We start from the raw sequence: 25,232 nt of genomic DNA on the forward strand, positions 1-25,232 counted from the left end.
AGGAAGGACACAAGGGGCCAAGCATCCCGTTGACAGGGTGTCAGAAACTGTGTGGGACGCTGGCGAGGTGGGGGGCCCGTCCAGGGAGGGAGGGGTTGGGATGAGGGCAGGACCTGGGGTGTGAGGGGGGCTTGGGGATGCTGAACTGGGGTGGCTGAGAGCTGGGGGGTGGGAGAATGGGTTGTGGGGACAGGTGGGGGCAGTGAGGGGTCTCCCCAAAGGGAGGGGGAGAGAATGACCCCTGTGGCTGTGCCCCTCAGGGCTGTTCAGGAGACAGCTCCTCAAAACCACAAGCACAGACACCCCACTTCACCGCCAGGCACCCCACTTCACCTAAGACACAATCAGGGGACTTGGGAACACGGTCCATTTCCCTTAATGAGGGAGCCAGGAGTTGTTTATTTCGGGATCAATTAGAGCCACAAAGGAACAGTATGGTGGGGGCAAGAGGAGGATCAGTCACCCACGTGGGGGCAGGAGGGGGCCCAGCTTCGCAGCAGCTCCTGAGTCTCCTGAAAGAAGACACTCGGGCCACAGGCTGTGTCGGCCCCTGCGCGTGGCGCTGGCCTCTGGGCGGCCGAGTCAGCCAGTGCCCAGGGGCTGTCCCCGGGGGGTGGGACTCTGCTTTCGGGGCCCTCCGAAGGCTGTGGTGGGCCCAAGGGGAAGAGGAGTCTTAGGGGGCTGCCACTTTCATGGGCGTGGGACTGTCCGGCCTGGGCTGAGCGACGTTTTCCAGACTCGGGCTGTTTGAGCCTCAGGACAGCCCGACCAGGGAGGTGGGACAGTGGCCTCTCTCCAGGTGAGCACTCTGCACCCCCCTTGGTGACACCCCGCTGTATCCGGGGCCGTCAGGAAGTCCTCATGCCAACTCTCTGTGGCCTAACACAAGCCAGCTTGGCAACCCTGGCCCTCTGAACCCGGTGGACGAGCTGGGTCCGAGGCGGGGGGCAGAGTGGGGAGGTGAGGCCTCCCCTTGACTTCCGTCTCAAGCAGAGACGCCGGCTGTCTGGGAGGACACTGACTGTGGCACTCCCGTTGGTGGCTCAGTGGAAGCCACCCACCTCACCACAGCCCCTGGCTCCTTGGGGACGCCACCCCAGTGTGCACCTCGAGCCCTCGGGAGGCAGCTCGGGGCTGCCCGGTTCTGGGACATCCTGGGACTTCCGGTCTTAGGCACAAAGGCGGGTGAAGCCCACCCTGGGCACCCCTGGTGCACAGGGAAGGAGGCAAGGGGACCCGAGCCGATGCTCACCCTGGGCGGCCCGCCCACCCACCTAGACCCTGGAGCACACCTGCCTCTCATGGAGCCCTTTCCTCCCACGGGCTCCTCCAGGCCCCTCCCCGTGGGCACCCGGACACGACCCAGAGGGAGCCTTACCTCCATCCCTTCTTCTTGATGATGTTCCCTAGGACCACTTCAGCCCTGCAAGAGACCAGACACGGAGACTTCATGACAGGGCGGCAGCGTCAAACCCCACCTCCCTGTGACAGTCGGCTACTTGGCCCCCTCGGGGGACATGTCACCGGGCCAGAGAGCCAGGCCCACCGTGGCTTGGGCAGCTCACGCAGGGAGAGGAGCGGCCGCTGTCCCCCCGCAGAGGTGGCCCTGGCACGTGTCCCTGCAGGTCTCGTCCGAGCAGCGGGGCTCTGGCTCTCCCAGGGATGGACGGAGCCAAAGTCCCGACAGGCAAGGCCAGCAGCTCCCGGTTCTCCTAGCCCACGGGGGATGCACCTGGGAGATGCACCTGGGAGATGCTTGGCAGCGGGCCTGGGCCAAGTTTCCAGACAAGTATGTTTTTATTTAATTTATGTAATTAATTTATCCTCACCAGAGGATATTTCCCTATTGATTTCTAGATAGAGTTGGGAGGGAGGGAGAGAGAGAAACTTCGATGTGAGGGAGACACATCGTTTGGTTGCCTCCTACACCACCCCGACCAGGGCTGGGGACCGAACCTGCAACCCAGGTTCCTGCCTGTGACCATAATCGAACCAGACCCTTCGGTCTGCAGGCTGCTGCTCTAACCACTTAGCAACTGGCCCGGGCCAGTCAAGTATGTTTTCTTTTTCCATCCTCACCCGAGGACATTTTCTTTTTATTGCATTTATCTTGAGGGAAAGAGGGAGGAAGAGAGAGAGAGAGAGAGAAATGTCGATGTGAGAGAGACACATCAAGTGGCTGCCACCCACACGACCCCAACCGGGGCCGGGGACAAACTGCAACTGAGGTACGTGCCCTTAGCGGGAACCGAACCCGGGACTCTCCGGTCCACGGGCCGACGCTCTAACCGCTGAGCCAAACTGGCCAGGGCCAGTCAAGTATGTTTTTAAAAGGTCAATTATTCAACTGTTTTCAGAGACGACCGACATGTACTCAGGGCCAGGGCTGGGTTTCCCCAGCAGAGCGCTTGTGGGCGTGGGGGTTCGTGTGCGGGTGTGTGTGCATGTGTGGGTAGGTGTGTGTTTGTGCACGTGTGGGCATGCGTGTACAGGTGTGTGTGCATGTGTGGGCGTGTGTGTTCCTCTGGTTTCTCGCCTCCGAACAGGAGACACAGATGCCCTGCTGACCGCTGCCTGCTCTGCTTGGCGTCACTCGGGCCCTGCACCAAGCTCGGGCCGGCGCCTCCTGGCCCTGCAGTGCTGTGTTTGTGACTTTTTAATTTTTAACTCTGAAGAACTTTTTGCTTGTAGCAAAATGTTTCCGAGTAAAAACAAGCGAGGGCGGCTGGTCTATTGATCCAGACCCAGCGCTGCCTCCGACCAGAAGCTGAGTCACCCGCTCAGAAATAATGGGCTCCCATTTGCAAGCTGCTTGGCAGACTTTCCGAAAGCTCTTTGTTTGTGGTCAGGACGCAGAGGGAGCCACTCAGCTCCGGGCCTCTCCCTTTAGTCCTTGGTTCCTCATTTGCGGGACAAAGGGTCAGGAGAGGGGGGAGAGCAGAGCCAGCCGCAGTCCCGGGGTTACAGGAGCTGCAGCCGGAGCTGACAGAAGCCTGTTGCTCGTGGCCGTGGGTTGGGCACGGCTGGCACCGTCCAGCAGGGCACAGAAGTCCTGCAGCTCTCTGGGAAGCGCCCAAAGGAGAGTCAGCGTGAGAAGCAGGGGACTCGGCAAGCTCTGTGACTGGCACTCTGGTTAGCGAGGGGGACAGTGCCTGGCCCAGCACCTGCTGGAGCTGCCTGCCAGCCCCTTGCCGCTTCCCCCTGCCTGTCCCTTGGCACAGTGCCCGGCTTCCCACGTGGGGTGTCTGCTGGCACCGAGGCACAGATGGGGTGAGTAGGCAGGTTCAGAGCCGGGCAAGCGGAGGGCAGGGTGAGGGCGGTGGGCTCCAGAGGCAACAACGACCCACGGGAAGCTGCTCCCCGAGTCCTCGGCTTCTGTCAAGGGGCTTCCAGGAGGCCTGGTGGCTGCCCAGGACCCGGTGTGCATGCCCACCCTGGGTGTCCCTTAACTGGGGAAGTGGAGAAAGTGCCACAGATGGCTCTGTGAAACGTGTGCACAGAGCTGCCCCCCACACCCTCGTGGGCACAGAACCACAGGTGCAGGGCCGGGACCAGGCTAGGGCGCTGTGGGCATGGCTTCTGCACTGGACGTCCCCACCTCTGACCCTTCGGTGCAGCCCCTCTGTCTGGAGAGCATTTCACTTTGATGGGAAGCGGCTGCTGGCTTGGAGGGGTTGGGAGGGGCTGTGGGGTCAGCAGGGGCAGTGAACCGCCAACAGGGTTTGGGGGAGACTTGGGGTTCAAAGTAGGGGTGCCCAGGGCTGTCAGATCCTCAGACCCTGGGTCAGGACTTGAGTAGAGGCTGCTCCGGACCCCACTGCAGGCTGCAGGCTGCAGGCGATTACGGAGCCCGGGGGCAGGTGCTGGCCCGGAGGCCACGGTGCAGCCAGCCGGGCAGCAGGGCCGCAGGGAAGGGGAGAGAGAGCCAGCAAATGACTTCACAGGCAAAGCTGACTTTGGAAAGCTGATGCAGGGAAGCGGATAATTTGATTACAGCCCGGCTGTGAGCCTGAAGCCAGCAGCCCAGGCGAGGAGGGCTTTCGCATAATTGCGCAGGACAGCGCCTGCCAAGGCGGAAGTGCTTCCTGCAGCGCCGGCCACAGCCTGCTGCTCGGCCCAGGGCCCGATTCCCTGCGGCCCTCGCTGCCCCAGCAAGACGGGAAAATGCCAGGTGTGTGGGGCAGCTTCATCTCGGTCCTCACCCAGCACGGCATCGTTGGCACCCGGGGGACTGGGGTCACCTCGGTGTGTGGACCGTAGGGAGTTTACGTGACCGGTGTCCAAGTTCTGTGATTCCCGCCCCGTGCAAACATGTCCTGGAGCCGGTTGGAGTTTGGAAAGCTGGGCAGAGGGGACCCTCCCCGGGAGCGGTGGCTGCACCATTTCCCCACGAGCAAGGACACCTACTTGCCCGCTGCGTAGACCTCTGCGGTGTCGAAGAGGTTGATGCCGTTGTCGTAGGCCAAAGTCATTAGCTGCTCTGCCATCTGAAACGAGAAACCAGGGCTGCTGGCAGGCAGCCCCGTCCTGCCAGCCCGAGGGCAGTGCCCCGCGGCCCGGCCCCGCACCGGGTGACCCTAACAACAGGACTCTGCTTCTTGACTCCTGGGCGTGTGCCATCCTTGGGACACGGGCTCAGCAAGGAGCACGGGGTTCCAGTCGGGGCCCCCATCAGGAGCGGCCGGTGGGCTGCGGCCTCCCTGGGTCTGGTCAGCACGTGTCCCTGTGGCCCCCACCCGGCTGGCTCAGGCCCAGCAGGCAGCCGGCTGAAGATAAAACCCGGGCATTCTTCATCCGAACGCGGCGAGGTGGGCCCCTCGCGCTTGACGTATTGATTTTTTTTGGACACACACTGTAAGATTTAACACGAAAATGCTGCTCGCGCCTGTGCTCGATCGTTGTCGCCTGCCAGGACCTCTGGTGTCCCAAATCTGTCATCTATTGTATCCGCTGTCCTCCCAGCTCTCTGAAACGACTCCCAGTATCTTCATACGTGTCTCTAGGTCCCTGATGGAGACACGGCGGGGGCAGCTGGGGCTGCTGTCGGATCATTAATCAGTGCTCTGGGTGCCGTGACGTGTTGGTAAAAAAGCCACCGAGTTGCCCTGGCTGGTTTTCTCAGTGGTTAGAGCATCAGCCGGTGGACCGAAGGGTCATGGGATTGATTCCTGGTCAAGGGCATGTACCTGGGTTGCAGGTCTGATCCTCAGCCCTGGTTGGGGGTTGGGGCCGTGTGGGAGGCAACGGATTGATGTGTCTCTCTCACATCCATGTTTCTCTCTCTCCCCCGCCTCCCTCCCTCCCTTCCACTCTACCTAAAAATTCAATGGAAAAATATCCTCGGGTGAGGATTAAAAAACAAAAAAGCCACTTTGTTGGATGGTCACCACCCGCCACGGCTGTCTCTCTCCCACAAGGACGTCACAGGCAGTGCAGCTCATGGGAGTGGGCATGAAGTCACACGCTCCCAAACCCTTCCACCGGCGAAGTTAGTAACCACGCCGGGAGAGAAACTGGCGGGGCAGACACGGCTGATCCCTGCGAACACGGGGGCTCCGGGCCCCAGCTTCAGTCAAGGCTCAGAACCAGTTAGGTGGCCGGAGAAAACAGTTCACAGTGTCTTAAATCTCCCGCCTTCCCCTGAGATCGCCCAGCCCCAGACCCTCAAGGCAAAGGGCAAGGAGTTCTCGGACCGCTGCTGTCATAACAAGAAAAAGGAACAAAAACACAAATTAGATGCGCCTGGATTTTGACGGAGGCAAAGCTTTGCCTGTGAAAACTAAGCCAGCGACCACAGCCAACAAGGTCTCAAATGGAGCCACGTACTAATTTTTTAAAAATCCTCACCTGAGGATATTTTTCCATTGATTTTTCAGATAGAGTGGGAAGGAGGGAGGGAGAGAGAAACATTGACGTGAGAGACACACATGGATTGGTTGCCTCCCGCATGACCCGGACCAGGGCGGGGATCAAACCTGCAACCCAGGTACGTGCCCTTGACCGGAACTCGAACCTGTGACCCTCCGGTCTGCAGGGCGACGCTCTAACCGCTGAGCAAAACCGGCCAGAACACGTGTTAATTTTCACAAGCAACCTTTTCAACAGTAAGCAGGGCACTGGGGAGACGGCTCCCGTGCAGCTGGCCAGAGCTCGGAGCCACGGCCACTGTGCTCATTTCCCAGCATCCACTCGCTGCCCCGAAGCGCTCGGCAGCCTGGGAGCGCCCCGCCCCCTCCAGGATGGACCCGCCGACGCAGCATCTGTCCCAGCAAGTCCCTCTGCATGCAGGGCACACGACGGGCGACAGCGATGGGACCCGGAGTTGCAGCCCGGTGGAAGGGAAATCTGCTCTGTCGTCCTCTGGCAGCAGAATTGGCGGAACCCGCATCTCGGGGACCTCGGCGGACACGCACTGAGTGTCAAGTTCACGCGGGCACACACTGCAGGAGCAGCGTGGAATCGCAGAGGCGTTCTCGGTTGGAAACCTGCACCCCTGAATTTCCTGGCACCCTGCAGAGGAGGAACCTGAGTTTCCGGGCCTCCAGGGGATGTGCTGAAGCCCCAAGGCACCGGGCTGCTGTGTGTGGTGCCCCGCTGCGGCCCAGGGCCAGGGCACCCCGGAGGAACACGGGGAAGCTGAGGAGGCTGCTGGGAGCTCGGGCTCCCTGGGCATTTAACAGACTTTACCACGTGTCCAGAGGGGGCTGGGGCCTGGTGGAATGAGGGAGCCCCGTCTTACCTCGTCGGTGATCTGGCCTCCAAAGGTCACCCATGTTCCTGGAAGGAGACACACGGGGTTAAGTCAGAGAACTCCCCAGGGAGCCCAGTTCTCCCCTCCCCGGGGTGCTGGGACCGCAGACTGGAGGGTCCAGGGGGATGGCCACAGGCCACGAGGCCACTCTGCCCTGTGGTGGGCGTGTCCTTGGCATGTGTGGACACCTGGCCTTCAGGGCAACTCTCCATCTCTTAGGGCCACCAAACTGAGGGGACAGGAAGTGCCCAGAGCAGCCAGCCAGCTGTAGGGCTCTGAAACAGTCCCTGGGGCTCAAGCTGAAATGGCTCCTGTCCCAGGGACAGGCTGCAGGGAGTGGGCAAGGGGCATCTCCCCGAAACTGAGCAGGCCCTCATGCTTGCTGGACTGTGTGTGTGTGTGTATGTTGGGGGCACACAGTGTGTGCACCGTGGAGGTGGAGGGACAGCGTGACCCAGGAACAAAGCCCCTATTTCAGGAAAGAGGAAAAGGCTGTATCTCCACCCCCTTCCTCTCCTAGGCACCCCCTCCTTGTTACCATGGTAACAGACACACACCCATCCCTGCTCTGGGTGCAGCTCCCTCCCCACTCCCCGGGGGTGGCCCCTTCAGCGTCCCATAGCCCCTGCTTCCCCAGGACCGGGGCCCCACACTCACCGAGCCCCAAGCAGGAGACCCGCAGGCCCGACTTGCCCAGGTTCCTGCAAACCAAGTGCATGTGAGTTCTCAGCGGCCAGCGCCAGCTCCCCGGCCCCGCCCCAGCCGGCGCCTATGAGGCTCAGGGGGACGCAGCCGGGCTTGCTGAGGGCCTGCCCCGGGGAAAGGGCCAACTGCCCCCTCCCCCACACCGTACCCCAGGGCTCAGCCAGGGCGCCGGGACAGGGACAGGCCGTGCTGGTGACCATGCTGGGGACCAGGCGGGCCACCCAGAGAGAAGATGGAACCGACACGGCTTGTTTCCGGGAAGTGAGGTTGGTCAGGCCTGTGGTGGGGCCGCGGGCGTCCCCGTCAGAATTTCCTCTGTTTCCAGAGTCATGTTAGCAATTCTGTGCACCGTTACTCCCCCCCTCTCGGGGCAGCGGGCAGAAGTCAGTCCCGTGTATTGGGCTGAGCCCTGGGACCCGCCCCTCTGCAGTTAGGAGTGGGGGGCTCCACTGTGGGTGTCGGTTCCTGTGCTGAGCCCCAGCCTCCGTGGGACCCCCCCACCCCGCCAGGACCACTGAGGAGGGCGAGGTCCAGACACCCCGAGAGCACAGACCATGGCCAGGCCTGGTGCCACAGCTGCGCGGTCTGCCCGGGACCCGTCATGGGCCCACCAAGGTGCCTGCCAGGGGGGCACATCCCAGGGCTCCCATGAGCGGGCTGAGAGAGTGGTGGGGGTGGCAGTGCCCTGCTGAGGACTGGGGTGCCCGTCTGTCCTGCACGGGCCATCTGGGGAGCCGCAGCAGGCTGGGTGGTCCTCAGGCATCATGTCCCTGGCCCCCCTCAGCTCTGTGGGGCAGGTACCTTCCTTCTTCTGGGGTCACAATTCCCAGTTTATGGGCGAGCACACGGGACCTGCTGGGCAGTGGAGGGGCCGGATTACTCCCCCACCCCGCCCCTGGGCAGTCGGCTCCAGAACAGGCTCCCACCACAGAGACCCCGCACCCCCCATTTACAGGGGACACCTTCTGACAGCGTCCTTCCCAGAGCTAAAGTTTTTCATTTTGATGAGGTCCCCGTTTATCACTTTTTTTTTTAGTGGATCACGTTTTCGGTGTCTTAGCAGAGAAATCTTGCTTAACAGATGTTACAGAGATGTTCTTCATGTTTCCTTCTAAAAGTTTTATAGTTCTACATTTAGGGCTATAATTCATATCGAGTGGAGAGACGATATTTACCATGTAACTTACAACCGATAAAGGGCTGACATTCAGAAGAGCCCAAGGTCTACAATTTGCTAAATACAGAATCAATACACAGAAATCAGCCATATTTCTGTAGACTGTAGACAGAGGAAGTGAATTTAAAATGTCAAGCAGCTACCAATAAATCTATCAAAAGTTGTTAGAGAGTCTACAGAGCAAAGCATAAAACGTTAGGAGAAACGCAAGAATTCCCCCACGTGGAGAGAGACACCACGCCAGTGAATTTTTAAAGTTGATACTGTAAACATCTGAAATTTCCCCAGTTGGTCTATAAGTGTGGGCACTCACCACTGTGCTGACCAGAGGGTGGAACTGGAAGTGGCGGGGAGGGTGGCCCAGCCACAGCCGGGCCCTGACCCTCCTGGGGTTGAGTTCCACTCCCCTGATGAGATCTCCATGCTAGCACCCTGGTCCTGGGACCAGCCCAGGGCGTGACACCCGTCCAGGGGGCAGGAAGTCAGAGAAATTCAAGAGATGCAGACAGCGAACACTGGCCTCTTTCCCCAGGGACCCCCCTGCTTCTCTGGGTTACCCCACTTCCAGCTTCAGGGGATGCTGTAACCTCAGTTTCTCTACCCAGGATGGAGCCGCACACGCCCACCCCTGACTCAGGCCCTTGGGACCCTCCACAGCCTCGGTTTCCCTGGTTACAAGACCTGGGCCCCCCACATCACAGGCAGTCGTCGGTGGTGGTGGGGGGAGGATATCATAAACTTGTGAGCGGTTTGAAGACAGTTTAACGTGTCGCCAAATTTAAGGTAGTTCGGACTTGCCCAGCTGTCTTGTCAAATCTCCCATGAAAACCAACCCAGCTGCAGACCGACTGCTCCTCCAGGAGTGTGGGGGACCCTCCCTAAATGAGGTCACGCTAGCAGCTGGCTTCTCTTGGGGGAGGTGAGCAGAGAGGGCAGAGGGTCTGAGGCGGAGCTGGGACCCTGGTGCGGCCTCCCGGCTGCGTGCCCCTGGGCATGTCACGGACTGCTGGCCCCTCCTTGTGTCATCCGCAGATGGGCTCACCGTGCTGCCTCTCGCAGGCTGCAGGAGGGAGACGCGAGGTGGCCCACGAGCCTGGGCACGGGACACGGGGCCTCTGCCTGTCTCATTCCAAGAGACAGCAGGGAGCGCGGGCGGCGACCTTTTTCCTCAACCGGAAAACAACAGGCAAATCGAACAGGCTTTAAATACAAGGAGTTAAAGGGGACGGGGATGTCCCTGGTCCCCCACGGATCTGCGCCTCAGCACTGCCTGGGTGTTCCCATCTGGAGCGCCTGCACGTGTGACCGCGACAGAGGGCTCAGCCTCGTCTCCTCACACCTGCGGGGGCGACTCCTCCCACGCTGCCTAGAAAGGAGCCCCTTGCTCATACGCAGTCTGGTAACAGAGCAGAAAGAACGAGATACATCCAGGTGCCGGAGTGGGAACAAGTGCCAAGACGTCGTACGCATTCAGGGACCAGGGGCGTTAGCCACAGACAGGCGAGGACACACACACAGACACCGGGCCGAGCCCACCTGTGTCCGTGGCCGAGCCGGCGTGGCCTCGGGCCCGCCAGATGGGCTGAGCTTCCTGCCGGGGTGGCACGCCGGGCGCGTGGCTCTCCAGCTGCTTCTCCACCCACTGCCCACGGGAATAATTCAGCGAAACTAGGGCACCGCAATGCCACGAGGAGCCCGCTCAAGTTCTTCTCCCGTTGAGATGACGGCATCAGTCCTGCCACCCGCTGCCGGGCCCCGGAGAAGAAACGAGAAGAGACAGGGTGTCTCGGAGCTAGAAGCTCGGTCAGTCGGGCTCCGTGCGGGTGGGGCTCCGCACATTGCAGCCTCGTCCGGACCGGGGCTGGGGCCGGTGCCGCTCCCAACTCTCAGGCTCCCTCCCCTGACGGGGACTCGACACACTGGTGACGGAGCTGGCCAGACCGCGAACCCGAACTCGGGGATCGTTATGAATTTGGCTGGCGTCTCTCCCGCAATCAAGAGGAATGTTGATGAAGGGTGCTTGGATTTAACCTTTGCCGAGAAAGCGCGGAGGTCCGGCCCTGTCATGTGGCCACCAGGTGCCGGGACCCCTAAACCCTGCACCTCAGACTCTGGGCAATCACAGCTTCTCTAGAAGTGGCTCGGGGACTTTCCCTTCAGCCATCTGGGCAGAGGCCCAGGCTCCACCAGCCTGGAAAGCAACACGGCCTGGATGAGCGGGTTTGATGAAGAAGGGACCAGGACGTTTTTCGGTGAACGCGGGGTGACCACCTGTGAACAGGGCTCCCTGAGGGTGGGCCTGGGTTTGCGGGCTTTGTTCAGATTGCAGCTGGCGGGGGCAGGGTCCCCAGGGTGTAACTCGGGGCTGAGAACCACGGGCCCCGAGGCAGCCCTCAGGACTCGGCGCTGGCTCCTCCCCGTACTCGCGGGCTTGACCTCCTGCTTCCGCAGCCCCTGCCCCGAGCACCTGGTGGGCGCTGGCGGGAATGTGGCACCAGGGCCGGCCACGCACCTTCAGTTCCCTCAACACTGACCGGTGGCTGGAGGCCCAGCCCTGGGGCGCGCCACACGCTTCCTGAGGAGGTCAGGGTGGGACAGACTGGGATGCAGCCCCCACCGACACCCTGGCTGTGGCCTAGGACAATCAGTAAGGAGGCAACCCCATGGGGCAGGTGATCGCGAGGCAGGTACCCCAGAGGGTAGGTCTCCCATGAGGCAAGTCCCAATGAGGCAGGAACCCCGAGGGGCAGGAACCCCATGCTCGGCAGGGGTGCCCTGTGGTGTGCATGCTGCCTTCCATTTCAGCTGCTATGACACACCCGCAGGGGGTGAACCCACCTCCCTTCCTGCACCCCAAGTGAAGCTTGCCCGGCCACATGTAACGATACACAGGCTCCTGCAGTTAGGAAGTTCTGGAGCTGGGATTTGAACCCAGACCTCAGACTGCAAACCCCCAGCCCGGTGAGCACTCATCTCCCTTTCCTGTCTCACCCTCCCGCCTCCAGCATGTGTCAGACATGCCCACGGATGCACACACACACACACACATGCACGCACACGCACGCCCATGGACACACGTGCACGTGCACACAGTCATCTTGAGCACATCGGCTCTTTGAGATCCTCCTCGGTGGGTCTTAGGATCTCAGGAGAGAAATCACATTAACAGCTGCTTCTTCCGTTTACACAGCGCTTGGTATTTCTAGCAGTGGTCTCACTTGTGTAAACTCCTTTGAGGATACTGGGATTGACTTAAGGATCGCAGCAGCTAACAGGTATCAGAGTAAAAATGTGTATTGTTTACTCTCAGCTTCTGATCCCCACTTAGCAGTCAATTCGAGCCCCCAGAGCCTCTAGAACGGAGAAGTCCATCCCAGGTGGTCCCCACTGACTGAGGCTGGAGCCCCAGAGGTGCATTACGGAACGTCACACCTGCCCCGCGGACCCAGGGAGGCAAGGGCAGCGGGCACAGATGTGGAAGGACTCGGCCATTCCAGATTCACCTCGAGGAGGCCTGCCGCTGGCTTGTTCCTTCACATGAGGCCTGACTTTGGGGCAGCGGTTCTGGGGAGGGTTAATCTCTCCATCTCGGTGGTCAGGATCGATTCGCTCACTTCCGAGGGGCCACCAACACCAGCTGACAACCCAGACATTCTCCTGAAGCACAGCTAGAATCACGTGTGGTTTTTCTGAGGCCGGAGGCCCCTGTGACCGTCTGAGTCGCAGAAAGAGTTGGAAACACTTTCCTCTGAAACTTGGGAGCCAGAGTCGTAACCCGGCGTGTTCAGTTTACGCAGGGGGTTGGCTGTAAGGGCTCCCCTGCCCCAGGAGCACGGTTCTGGAAGCCACAAGGGCTCTGGGCAGGGACTCACGGGGAGTAAGAAAGGCCAGACCCCTGGCAGGTGCCCCGTGGCCCTGCCGCCAGGGGCCCTTCATGCAAAGCTGAGGCCTCCTTCTCCATCTGGGCAAATCCAGTGAGCACTGGGACGGGGCCCCGGGTGGGGCAGGGGGTGGGGTTGCCAGGATGGCAGGAGGGTCCCTGTTCCCCGACCGTCTCCACGGACAAGCACGGTGCGAGGAGCCCAGGGGCCTGAGCCCAAGCAGAGGGACACATGGCAGCCTGTGTCATCCTGGAGTGGGGCTGAGCACCAGCAGGGGACTTCAGATGCCACTGCGAGCCCTGTAGCGCGACAGACCTGCCTGCAGGACCTGGGCCTGGGGACTGGCTCGGGCCGGGGAGGAAGGATGAACTCCACCCCATGGGTCTCCAGTAGTCCGACCATCAAACCAACGCTTGTCATCATGGCCCAGCTGCAAAGACATCAGACCACCGGCGGGGCAGCTTCTGGGGCCCAGGGGGAGGGCAGGGAGCCTGTGGCCAGTGCCCGGGGTTCCCGGGAAGAGGAAGCATCGCAGAGCACGGTGCTGAGGGCTTGGCTATTGGAACCCCCCACCCCGAACAGAAACAGCCGGGCAGAGGGAAGAGAAGCCACCATCCACCACCTCTCCTCCCGTGGTCCTGGAGAAATTGGGGCTGACCCGAGCCTTGGTTTCACTTCCCACCCTGCCTGCCACGGCTAGAAAGTCCCCACCTGGCCTCTCGGCTCGAAAACTGCCCAAGTCTGCCGGCATTTGCAAAACTGACCGGCTCTCCCAGGTGCGGGGGGCAGCCCCCGCCTCCCAAACGCAGCCAAGCCTCCTACCTATAGTTCATCCCCGGCGGCTTCGCGCTGGCGTCACCGGTCCTTGGGCGACTCTGCACTGACAGCTGCCCCAGGCTCCGGGCCACCATGGCCACAGCGCGGAAGCGGCCGCGGGTCCCCAGGCTGGGGCTGCTGGCAGCCGGCCGGCCCAGCCGCTCGTCGGGGCCCCGGCCCTTGAGGCCATGCTCGGAGCACACGAAGGACACCTGCATGCCGAGGGGCTGGCTGTCAGCACAGGGCCCCTCAGGGCTCTGCAGTCATCTGCCCCTTCCCTGCCCCCAAGACGTCCCCCCAGAAGGCGGAGGAGCTGCGAGGCTTCCTGCGGGAGCGAGGGTTTCTGAAGACAGCGACGGAGAGGGAGCCCGCGGCCTTCCGGGTGAGGGGGTCCAATGTGCAAGACGTGCAGGAGGAGACCTCATCCGAGGGAACCCGGCGATCGCGTCGGGGTGCCGTCTTCTGCCCCCTCTCCCCACTTCCTCGTGTCGGCGGGGTCCTCCTCTGCTCCGACCTGGTCTGGCTCTGGCTGCCCGGCCCCCAGCAGTGTCCAGCAGGGCTGGGCTGCCAGTTACTCCTGACCAATGAGCGACCTCGCGGCCTCTGACGGGCGGAGAAGGGGGGCCTCTGTGGGGCAGTGGCCTGGGCGCCAAGCTGGGACGGCTCTCCTGGGGCGGCAGCCTGGGGTTTCGGGGAGCAGCTGCTTCTCCCGGCCTCCCTGAGTCTCTCAGGGGGAGCTGGCGTTGAACTCCTGGGCTGCACGCTGAGGGCTGCTGGGACTCCCACCAAGTCCATTAGGTGACCGGTGAGAGGCTCAGGAGGCGGCCGGTGATCCATTATTAACGAGGCGGTTTGCACAGGCTGCTGCCCTGGCCGGGCCCGGGGGCGGACGGCCACTCTGCCAGGAGACAGCAGCGGAGCCGGCGGGGGGCTGGGCGGGCCACAGGGGCTCCTGCCCGCATGCTCTGCCCCTGGTCCTTGCCCAGGACTGAGGGGCTTCCACGGGGGCTGGGCAGGAGGAGAAGCCCAATCACCAGAAATGTGGAGGAGAAAAGACCACTCTGTCTGGATGATAATGACACAGACGACCCAAGGGAAGAAACCCAGGGGTCAGGGACCAGAGACCTGAGAAGTTCCAGCACCTACACAGTGCTCAGGTCATAGTAGGTGCTCAATAAACACTTCTGGAGGGAATGAGTGAAGACCCTCCCATTCCGTCCCCCTTTCCCACACTCATGGCTCATGGGGATTCCTGAGTCCCAGGGAGATGTCCCCACTGGCAGGAAGGGCTTTGCCCTCCGATCCCCAGCATGACACCCTGGTCCTGCCTGCAGGGTGGGCCCTTTTCAAAGCTGACTTTTGGGTCTTTTCTTGCCCTTTGGAGGGGCTGAGAAAGAGCACTGGACAGGAGGCAGGTGGTCAGGGGTCCAGCCCAGGCTCTGCTGATTCGCTGTGTGATCACAGGTGGGCCAACGACTTCCCCTCCGAGCCTCAGAGTTCTCAGGGGCCAGTGCAGATGGCAGAGGCGTGGTCAGATCACGCCTGCAAAGTGCTCACACAGGGCCCGGTCCGTGGGAAGCGCTCACAGACGGGTGTACTCCATGGTCCTCCAGCCTGGAGGGGTGGTGTTCTGGGGGTGGGAGTCAGTGCAGGCCCATGTGGGAGACACCCCCCACCCCCCACTGGTGAGTGTACCCCTCTCATCCCCCCATGGACAGGGGCCTGACTTGCCAGCAGGAGCCACTCCCTGAGGGTGGGGCCCGGACCCACCTGGGGACAGCGGGTCTGGGAGGGCAGATCTGGTGCCTTTGCCAATGGGGTCCTGGCAGGTCGCAGATGCCACCTACAGAGGCCAGCGGGGGGCCCAGGACACACGGCCCAGCTCCGCCTTCCCCTCCCACCTGTCCAGGTGAGCCCTTGGGGTGGTGGGGGATGCAAGGGGGGAGGGCAGCCTGGGGGCTGACCCCGCCCCAGCTCAGTCCTCCCACCAGCGAGCATGCCCCTGGCCTGCAGAAACCACAGAGGCTGCCTCTGGCCCTTCCCCAGGGCACATGGTGCCCATCATCCCTGGCAGGGTTGCTCAGCACCTGACCAGGTCGCCAGGGGAGCTGGTTACACATGCAGATGCCTGGGCCCCACCCAGACCCACCGAATCAGCGGTTCAGGGGCCGGGCCCGGGACGCTGTATTTTTATCAAGAGCTTCTGGAGGGGCTGTGCACCTGGCCCAGGGCACGCGGGACTCCGGCTGCTTCTTCCTTCCTCATTCCTGCGCTCGGCAAACTCGGACCCACAGGGCTGGCGGCTCACCTCTCCTCGGACGGTGCGCTACAGGCAGCACCGACTTAAGTGAGATCCGCGAAGACTTGGGCACCACACAACCCCCCAAATTCCACTCCTACGTCTGTGCCCAGAGACCTGAAAACATGCCCCCACATGGGACCTTGAACGCTAATGCCCACGGCAGCATGACTCACGATAGCCAGAGTGGGAGCACCCAGTGTCCATCACCAGATCCACAGCATGAGGCCTGCCCCACCAGGGGACGTCATTCCTTCCGCCACACGGAGTGCAGACCAGACGGACACTGCAGTGTGGGCGGAGCTGGGAAACCGCGGAGGGAAGGGAGCGGTCACAGCAGCCACGCGCACAGCCTCATTTACATGAACGGTCCAGAAGAGGCAAGTCCACAGGTCAGAAAGGAGATTAGTGGTTGCCAGGCCCTGGGGGAGGGGGAATTTAGGGGGTGACTGCTAATGTGGGGACAGGGTTTCTTTGGGGGCAATAAATGATTTATTAAAAAAAATTTTTTTCTTATTGATTTTAGAGAGATAGGAAGGGAGAGGGAGAGAGAGAGAAACATTGATGAGAGAGAACATCGACTGGCCGCCTCCTGATGCCCCCCACTGGGGATCAGGCCCACAACCTGAGCATGTGCCCTGACCGGGAATCAAACCAGTGACCTCTCAGTGCAGGGTCGACGCTCAACCACTGAGCCACACCAGCTGGGCTGAAAATGTTTTAAAGCGGATTGTGGGGATTTTCGCACAGCTCTATGAATATACTAAAACCACTAAACTGAACCCTTTAAATGGTATACGAGTTACCTCTCAAGAAGGCTGTTACCAAAGAAGAGGAAAGTCATTTACCCCGAAGCCTCCTAGCCTTCGCGCTACTGTTCCCCGTGGGTGCCCCTCCTGTCTCTGCTCTTGAACTCATCCCACTCCAACTTCAGCTCAGAGGACACCTTCGGTGTGAAGCCAGCCCCCAGGAACCGTCACACCTCCCTTCCCCAAGTGCCGCCACCACACTCTCCCCAGAGACAGCAGGCGGCGGGGGACCGGTTGCTGGTCCCTCAGCCAGAAGCACCCCGTCGCCCTGGCATCGAGTCCCAGCCCTCATCCCATCGCAACGTGTCGTGGGGAGGACAGGAATGAACCCTGACCTCAGGCCTCTCCTGGGCCCCAGGACAACCGTGCTGTGCCCGCACAGGCTGCCAAGCGGAGAAGGTGTGCCCGGGGGCTCTCAAAGGCTGGCCGCAGTTTGTCACTTTCCTTATGTGCTTAGAGAGTCACGAGAGGCAACGAGACTGGAAAACGAAGAGCTTCCAACCTTGACCTGAACTTGCCACAGCGGAGCGTCTGTCCCTTCAGGGCTGCTGAGGAGAGGAGGGGGCTCCTGGTTGACTGGAACGGGGCTTCGGGCAGAAGCATCGAGCACGGGTGGCCGATTCGGATCTACAGCCGGCTCCTGGGTTCTTGTCTTGCCTCTCGGGGACCGTTGTTAAAACAAAGCACCTACTTCCTGCTATGAGTGATCAGAGGCACCGCCAAGGCAAAGATGAGCCCTGTGCCCGCAGGACGCCACCAGAGAGCCCCCCCCCCAAACAGAAGCTTCTGGCTCAGCTGCCTGGGACCCTGCCCCCCAGCCTCTGCCGCTCCAGGACGGCACGGAGAGACAGGGCAGCTGGGCCCAGCCGGGTCCTTCTCCCGAGATGGAGACAGGCTCACAGTGGGAGGGGACGGACACCCTCCCCGCACGGAACAAGGTCTGTGAGGCCTCAAGGTGGGCAGTAGACGTTTTGAAGACGGCTCTGAGCCCTGGCCGGTTTGGCTCAGCAGTTAGAGCGTCGGCCTGTGGTCCAGAGAGACCCGGGTTCAGTTCCCGCTAAGGGCATGTACCTCGGTTGCAGTTTGTCCCAGGCCCTGGTTGGGTCATGCGGGTGGCAGCCACTCAATGTGTCCCTTTCACGCTGATGTTTCTCTCTCCCTCCCGCTCTGTCTGAACAAAAAAAAAATGGAAAAGTGTCCTCAGGTGAGGATAAAAAAAAATGGCTTTGAAAGCACAGACGTGCACCAGCAACTCAAGAGTGAGAATATGCGGCTGTGCCCAGCGGGGGCCGGTGCCCCCTCTACCAGCGAGGCTGCCCCGACTGTGCCCAATTACACCCAAAGGTGACTTCCTGCCCCAGGAGGAGGGGTGGATGCTGAGGAGTTGGGGGCTTCCCCAAGGAGCAGTGGGCTGGGAGGGAGGTCCTTGGCCCCTGAAGTTTCTAAGAGCAAAGGGTGGCAGACTGGTGGCCTTTCTGGAGGAGGTGTCGTCTGGTGGCTGAGCTGAAGGAAGACCCCTCGGGGGCTGAGAGCTGTGGCTGCCTCCCGGAGCTCACAGCCTGGGAACAGGACTGTGCCCTGATTTGGAAATGGGTCTTGTAGGTGTAATTAAGAGGTCATGCTCCATGAGGGTGGGTCCCAGGGCAATGACTGGTATCCTGGGAGAGATTTAGAGACAGACACATACGCAGCCACGGATGAGAGCAGAGAGTGGAGCGATGCGTCTACAAGACGAGGAACGCCGGGGACGAGGCAGCCACCAGGAGCTGGGAGCGGCGGAAGGACCTGTCCCTAGAGCCGCAGCGGAGTGAGGCCCTGCCCACACCTGCCTTTCAGACGTCTGGCCTCCAGACCGTGAGACCACGTTCTGCTGAGGCCACTGTCTGCACAGGTCTTTGTCATGGCCGCCCCAGGACACTGGTCCAGCGCCCTTCTCCAGGTGGCCGGGCCCCGCTCAGCCTCCCACACTGGCCCTGACCTCTGCTCTTTGTTTGTGTCTTTTTTTTTTTTTAAATCCTTGCCCAAGGATATATTTTTCCATTTATCTTCAGATAGAGTGGGAGAGAGAGAGAAACATCCATGGGAGAGGGATACATCGATGGGTTGCCTCCTGCACGACCCCGACCAGGGCCGGGGGCAAACTGTAACTGAGGTACATGCCCTTGGCCGGAATCAAACCCACGACTCATTGGTTCGCAGGCCAATGCTCTACCACTGAGCCAAACCAGCCAGGGCTGCTCTTTTTCTTTCTTTTTAAAAAACCCTTACCTGAGGATATTTTTTTCCATTTATCTTTAGATAGAGTGGAGTGGAGGGACGGGAAGAGAGAGAGGGAGAGAGAGAAACATCGATGTGAGAGAGACACATCGACTGGTTGCCTCTCGCACGACCCTGACCAGGGCTGGGGACGAACTGCAATGCGCCCTTGACCGGAATCGAACCCGTGACTCTTTGGTCCGCGGGCTGACGTTCTAACCACGGAGCCAAACCAGCCAGGGCTCGACCTCTGCCCTTTCTCTCCTGCCTCTCTCCCTGCCAGGGTCCTCGTTCCCACCGTCCTTTAAGGCACACCCGGTTCCCATCTCCTCCAGGAAGCCCCCCGGGACTGGTCCAGCTGGAAGGGAGCGCCGTGAATAGCAGAGCAACTCGGTAAAGTCTGTTCGGTGGACTTGACCACAGACCAGGTTCTGCCTGGTGACCCCCCGGCTCGAGGTCAGAGCTCACGTAGGTCTCCTCACCCTGCCGGAAGCTGGTGGCCGGAGCTCCCACCCTCCCCGTCTGGGCGGTGGGAGAGGCTCAGACGCAGCATCCAGTCCTGCATTCGAGGGAGCACCAGGAGGAGACATTTCACGGGGGAATGTTCTGGAGAGCGAATTAGATCAAGATCGCTCAACACTATCAGCCAGTGCTCACAGAGGCTTGCAATGCTCCCACGCTCAGTGGGGTACCGAGGGGTGAAAACCAGGTGGGAGAGATAGTGGGAGGGGTGCGGAGGACAAGTCAGGATGGTGGGCTTGGCGTTTGTTTAGACTAGGGGGTCGGGAAAGCATCTTTGAGGATTAAGATGCTAATGACGTGAGTGAGCCCGCATGTGGAAATCTGGGGACGCATTCTCCAGGCAGGGGGAACAGAATGTGCAAGGACCCTGAGGACGGGGTGAGCTCGGCACATTCGAGAGCCCTGAGTGGGTCCACGCTGGAATCAGAGGTGGGCATGGGCCACACAGGGCCTTACGGGGAGTCTGGGGTCATTCCCAGTGCCGGGAGGCAGAGGACACACTGAACAAGGTCTGGTGTCCGCAGACACCATATGGGCCCAGGCCACAGTCTCCAGCCTCCTGTGGCCGCAGCTCTGCCCGTCTGAGGCCACATCTCTGGGCCCTCTGTCACTATGGCCCAGTGGGCATGGGGAGGGGCAGCTTGCACAGGGACTGTGTGGGTTTAACAATTCAGCACACTTATTTTAAATGTCGGCAAGAGTTGAGGGCAGTTAAGAAAATGAGGGACATGCCCAGCCAGTGTGGCTCAGCAGACTGAGCATCATCCCCTGGACTGAGAGGTTCCGGTTCGATTCCTGGTCAGGGCACATGCCTGGGTTGCGGGCTCGATGCCCAGTAGGGGGCGTGCAGCAGGGAGCCGATGGACGTTTCTCTATCACATAGATCTCTCTCTCTCTTCCCTTATCTCTAACAAATCAATAAAAATATGTGTTTAAAAAACGGGGGGACATTAACAGAAAAGCATTTCCCTGGCTGCAGGGTTCTGTGCAGCTGATAAAACCCAGGCCCAGTGCCTCCCTGTTCCACTGAGCAGTGCTTATGTAGAAGTGTTATCTCTTTTGTATTAATATTTAAGACCAAGTTTAACCGAGTCCTGGCCCTGCTGCTGACAGGAACCGGTAACTGCAGAACAGCATTTATCTGGTGGCATTAGTCACGGGGCCCCCGTTTCCAGTGAGCAGGAACCCCCTCGCTGCAGCAAGACGACATGGCCACACAGAGCCGGGCCCCCGGGTGTGACAACCTCGGCCTGTCGAGGGCCAAGGCCGGCGCTCTCCCGTCCACTCTGCCTCGCAGCTGGTCCCCGGGGCCTCTCGGCCCCACCATGCGTCCGGCAGGTTCCAGCGGTGGCAGGTGTTCCTCGGGGTGTCAGGCAAATAGATGTGCCCCTGTCCCCCGACCCGTGGTAGTTTCTCGGGGCTTCCATAACAAAGTGCCACCCACTGGGGGCTTCCAGCCACAGAAATGGCTTCTCTCCGGTGCTGGGGCCCAGAAATCTGAGATCAGAGTGTCACAGGGCTGAGCCACCTCTGAGGGTCGTAGGCGAGGTCCCTTCCTGCCTCTCCCAGCTTCTGGTGGCCAGGTGCCCCCTGGCTTGCGATAACGGTCACATCACTGCAGTCTCCACCTCCACTGTCACATGGCTTCCTCCCTGTGTGTCCTCACATGGCTTTCTTACGAGGACGCCAGTCACTGGGACGTCGAGCCCACCCTTCTCCAGGGTGACCTCATCTTAACTAATAACACCTCAATGACCCTATTTCCAAATAAGGTCATGCTATGAGGTTCTGGGTGGACATGAAATTTGGGGGGACACGATTCACTCCAGTGCATCCTTGATCACAGGTCTTATTCACAAGGGTGGGAGCTGGGTCTTCCCAGGGGGTGGAGGACAAGCTCTGGCCACCCTGCCTAGTCCCTACTGCCCTTGTGGCCCTCACCGCGGCCCGGTCCCCTGGCCTTCATCCTCCATCGTGCCCCTGTCCCTTCTCTCCTCCATCGTGCCCCCATATCTTTAAATGTCCCCCTTCAGCTGGTACGAGCTGCTGTCCCTGGTCTCCCTTACTGCCTGCGTGTAACCTGCTTTTTCTCTGCCTCCCCCAACCAGGACGTTCACGGGGCACTGGCTGGTGGCCTGGAGCCAAGTAGACCCTCAGGAAACATTCGATGAATTAATGGACAGTACCAGTGACTAGCCAACAATAGGAAAAAATGTGGTCTCACCTCCCTCTTGAGAAATTTCCATCCGAACTAGGAACTCCTGGAAGATCGCTAGCTGACCCTCTGTCCTTCCCTGACAGCCGGAGTCAGAACACAAAGCCTCCAGGATTCTACCATCTTAAGGGTAGTTTTGTTTCTTTAAACCACAACCACATGTTCAAACCCTGAGCCGGAGGCCCAAACACATTGTCCAGAGGAGAAAATGACAGAGCACCAGGGCCGGTTTCTGCTCTGCTCTCCAGAGACTGGCCAGATAACCCCGGGGCTTGTGTTAGGTGGGAGCCAGAGAGCTAACACAGGACACCCAGTGAAGTCTGAACATCACACAAACAACAAGCAACCTTTTAGTATAAGTATGTCCCGAATATATCATGGGACATATACTAAAAAAAAATAAAAAATGTTGCTGCTTATTTGAAATTCAAGGGTAGCCCTGGCTGGTGTGGCTCCGTTACTTGAGAGTCGTCCTGTGCACCAAAGTATTGCCAGTTCGATTTTCGGTCAGGGCATGAGCCCAGATTGCGGGTTTGGTCCCAGGCTGGGTTTGTCCTGAGGCAGCCTATCGATGTTTCCCTCTCACGTCAATGTTTCTCTCTCCCCCTCCTCTCTCTAAAAATCAGTAGAAACATATTGAAAAAAAATTCAAGTGTAACTGGGAATCCTGTTTTTATTAATTAAATCTGACAACTGTGCATAGACCAGGCAGAGAGGGTCCCCTCTGGCTGCCTGGCTCTGGTGCGGGCCTGTCCCTGGGAGGCACAGGAACAAAGCCGCATGTATATTTAGAAATGAAAACGTAAGCCGGGGCCTCTGGCCACGTTCTGAGGCTGCCAGAGGACAAAGTGTGCTGGCCGGAGCGCTGTCCCAGGTGCTGATTTCAAAGCCGAGCGAGCGAAACACAACGTCCTTCTGCGGTTCCGAACAGCTCTAAATGCCTGTCACCAGAACACAGGGACACCTAATCCACAGCCTTTGATACAATAGTTACAGTATAGTTGCAGCAACCAACCCAGAGGCCACCTGTTGAAGACCACTTCCCACGAGGACAGCCCGATTTAAGGACCCCAAAGGAAGGGAGCCTCACCCTGGGTTTCGGGTGCCCGGATGGATTTGTTTGAGAGGATGAATTAAGCTTTTTCGCTAATCTGTGTGCCATCAGCCCTAATAATTACGGTGTCCCGGTGATGTTGCAGAAACCACGTTCCCTTTTCACGCAGAATGTAGCAAACGTCACAGTGCTTGTCTCTGGACGGGAGGGCTACGCAGACTTCCATTTTCCTCTTTCACATGTTTCTATGTGGTCGGCATTTTTAAACACAAGATATTTACCCCAAAGTACAATGAAGTCATTATCCGGGTCTCCTGTTCCTCGCCTGACCCGCCCGCCCTCGGCCGGCCCTTACCGGTACTTCATGCCCGTGCGCCGGGCGGTGCAGCCGTCCAGGGAGAGGCCGTGCATGCGGAGGAAGTTCTCCATGTTCCGGGCCTGGGCGGCCGCCCGCACCTCCCGCAGCCGCTGCAGCTCCAGGGTGTCGGTTTGGCGGACGGGGTGCAGGGCCCAGTCGGAGTGACACCGGCTGCTCACGCTCCGCAGGCTCTCGCTGTACGTCATGGACAACATGGTGCCGCCCGGGAGCCGCGCTGTCCGACCGAAAGGCCGATGGCGACGGGTCAGAGCGCGTGCCGCCGTCCCCACCGCCCCGGCTGAACCCTGGCCCTGGGGCAGGATGGCCGCAGAGACACATCCTGCAGTGCGAGCAGCCACCAAGGGGTGCTGGCTCCTGAATGGAAACACCTCTGGGGGGAGATTCTCCGTCCTCAAGGCTGAGTGGCCGGGCCTGTGGCTAAGCACCCCCTGCGCCCCGCACCGAGTCGAGCAGCTGCATTCCAGGCGGGAGAACGCAGGGTGTTCCGAGTGAAAACAGGGGCGTGGAGAGCATGCACACAGCCTGAGCCCCAAAGCCGAAGACACGGCGGCACAGCGCCCCCTGGAGGTGTGGCGGGGTAAGGCCAGGGAAGGGCCGTGCCTGGGAAGCAGCGTAAGCACCTGTCGCTGAGGCAAACTCGTGTGACTACACCAGGCACACCTCGCCCCATCACAAGCCTTGTCGAGGGAAAGCCCCCCGCACACACACTGGGCTTGGGCGATGCGCCGTCGGCGGCTCCGTGCTCACTGAGTAGGCCCCGATCCACACATTCTTGCAACCAAATGACGGAGCGGGATACATGGAAGGGAGAGGGACGGGGGGATGAGTTCATCAGGGAAATTTCAAAGCTTAAACGTGAAAAACCATTGCTACATGGTCATCCTAAATGATGACAACACTCCCTCGGAAACTGAAAACAACATAAATGTCCATCATCAGGGAAGCTGGGGACATGAGCGAGAGTCACCCGACACACGGGAACGTGTGCGGCCTTCAAGGGCGAGGCGTCTCTGCGCGACGGACGTGCAATGAGTCCCAAGGGCGGCTAAAGGCAACGGGAGAAGCGTGCATGTGGAAGGTGGGTGTCTGTGCGGGTTCACGGCACAGTGAGGGAACCCCGCAGAGCACATCACGGCTCTGCCTCCCGTCCTGCAGCCTCTCTGACCAAGGACACGGTGACAGGACTCAGGGGTGGTCTACCATCCAGGGGTGCCCCCTGCACCTGACCACAGCCCTCTCCCGGCCCAGATGCCAGCGCGGTGGCCCTGGCTGTGTCACCGTCGCCAAGGAGAGATGGGAACCCGGAGCCCAGCTCTGGGAGTGGAGGAACCGGCACTGTGCCCACCTCCGTTGTCCCCAAGGGAGAACAAGTTCGTTGTTCCTGGGGAAGTGCTGTGAGGGCTGTCCGGGGGGCAGAGGCAGCTTCGGAGGCTGCTGCTCGGTCCCTGGGGACAGAGGTGTCGCTGGAGCGCCCCAGTCGGCCCCTTCCTTGGGTGAGCTCCGCACCCACCCTTTCCCTGCCGCGATTCTTCGCTATGGCACATGCCTCCTTAGCCTGCCGGTCTTCTCCAGTGTCTTGTTTGCTGTGCTCAACGACCTAAAGGTTGGAGGGCAGGGACCCTCCTGTCTGCTTTCACTGTTGCGTGCTCAGTGCCCAGCAGTGACTGGGCGTTTCCCTGGCGATGCCCCACAGCAGGCCCAGGCTCTCCACAGGCTGCCCTCGCTGGGGGAGGGGGCTCTGGGGCCAGGTGCATTCACCATGGCTCAGATTCATAGGGAGGGGGGCCTGCAGGGCCCATGGCCTCTGGTATCCCCCGAGGGTTTGGACTGAGGTCACTGATGGATGCTACAGCAGACAGGGATGCCGCTGGGAAGAAAAGCCCCACCTTCCAGGAGAGTCACCCTGGGGACAGGAGGGGGGGGCCCAGGGTTCCAGGGTCGGGGTCTGTCTTCGGAAAGGCAGCGGCACCAGCACCCTCCCTTCCTGCCCACCTCCAAGTGCACGAAGGACAGAGCCAGGTGGGGCAGAAGCAGCCAGCCCTGGCTTCCCTGGGGTTCGTGTCCCCAGCGGGCTGGCTGCAGCTGCAGGGGCGCTTCCCCAAACACAGGGTCATCTCAGGCACTTGGGCCCACCCAGGCTGAGCTCAACAGCCATTAGATTTCAAGACATTATCCACAAAACAGCATCCTGGCCTGGTTTGGCTCCAGAAACCTAGCCAAGGTCCCGAAGCTGGGAGGACATGTGGCTACGTGCTCAGGTTCTGGGCAGGGCAGCCCTGCCACCCTCTCTGTGTGACCCAGGCAGGCGTCTGGCCGCTCCAAGCCTCAGTCTCCAATTCTGTGAAATGGGACCAGCAGAGGCCTCCAG

The 25,232-nt window shown here is 60.5% G+C and overlaps 1 protein-coding gene across 7 annotated transcripts in view; it reads right to left on the reverse strand.

The window, feature by feature from the left end:
- The window catches only part of KCNAB2 (potassium voltage-gated channel subfamily A regulatory beta subunit 2), a 76,190-nt gene that overhangs the window by 14,765 nt on the left and 36,193 nt on the right, over positions 1-25,232 (reverse strand). For all 7 annotated transcript variants that reach the window (XM_036255347.1, XM_036255342.1, XM_036255349.1 and 4 more), the window contains 4 exons: positions 7,409-7,452; positions 6,740-6,777; positions 4,408-4,487; positions 1,379-1,423 (listed from right to left, as the gene is read on the reverse strand). In XM_036255347.1, the coding sequence (XP_036111240.1) occupies positions 1,379-1,423; positions 4,408-4,487; positions 6,740-6,777; positions 7,409-7,452 (207 nt within the window). The remainder of the gene's footprint in view (positions 1-1,378; positions 1,424-4,407; positions 4,488-6,739; positions 6,778-7,408; positions 7,453-25,232) is intronic.

Source organism: Molossus molossus, unplaced genomic scaffold, assembly GCF_014108415.1.
Source record: "Molossus molossus isolate mMolMol1 unplaced genomic scaffold, mMolMol1.p scaffold_m16_p_12, whole genome shotgun sequence".
NCBI lineage: Eukaryota > Metazoa > Chordata > Mammalia > Chiroptera > Molossidae > Molossus > Molossus molossus.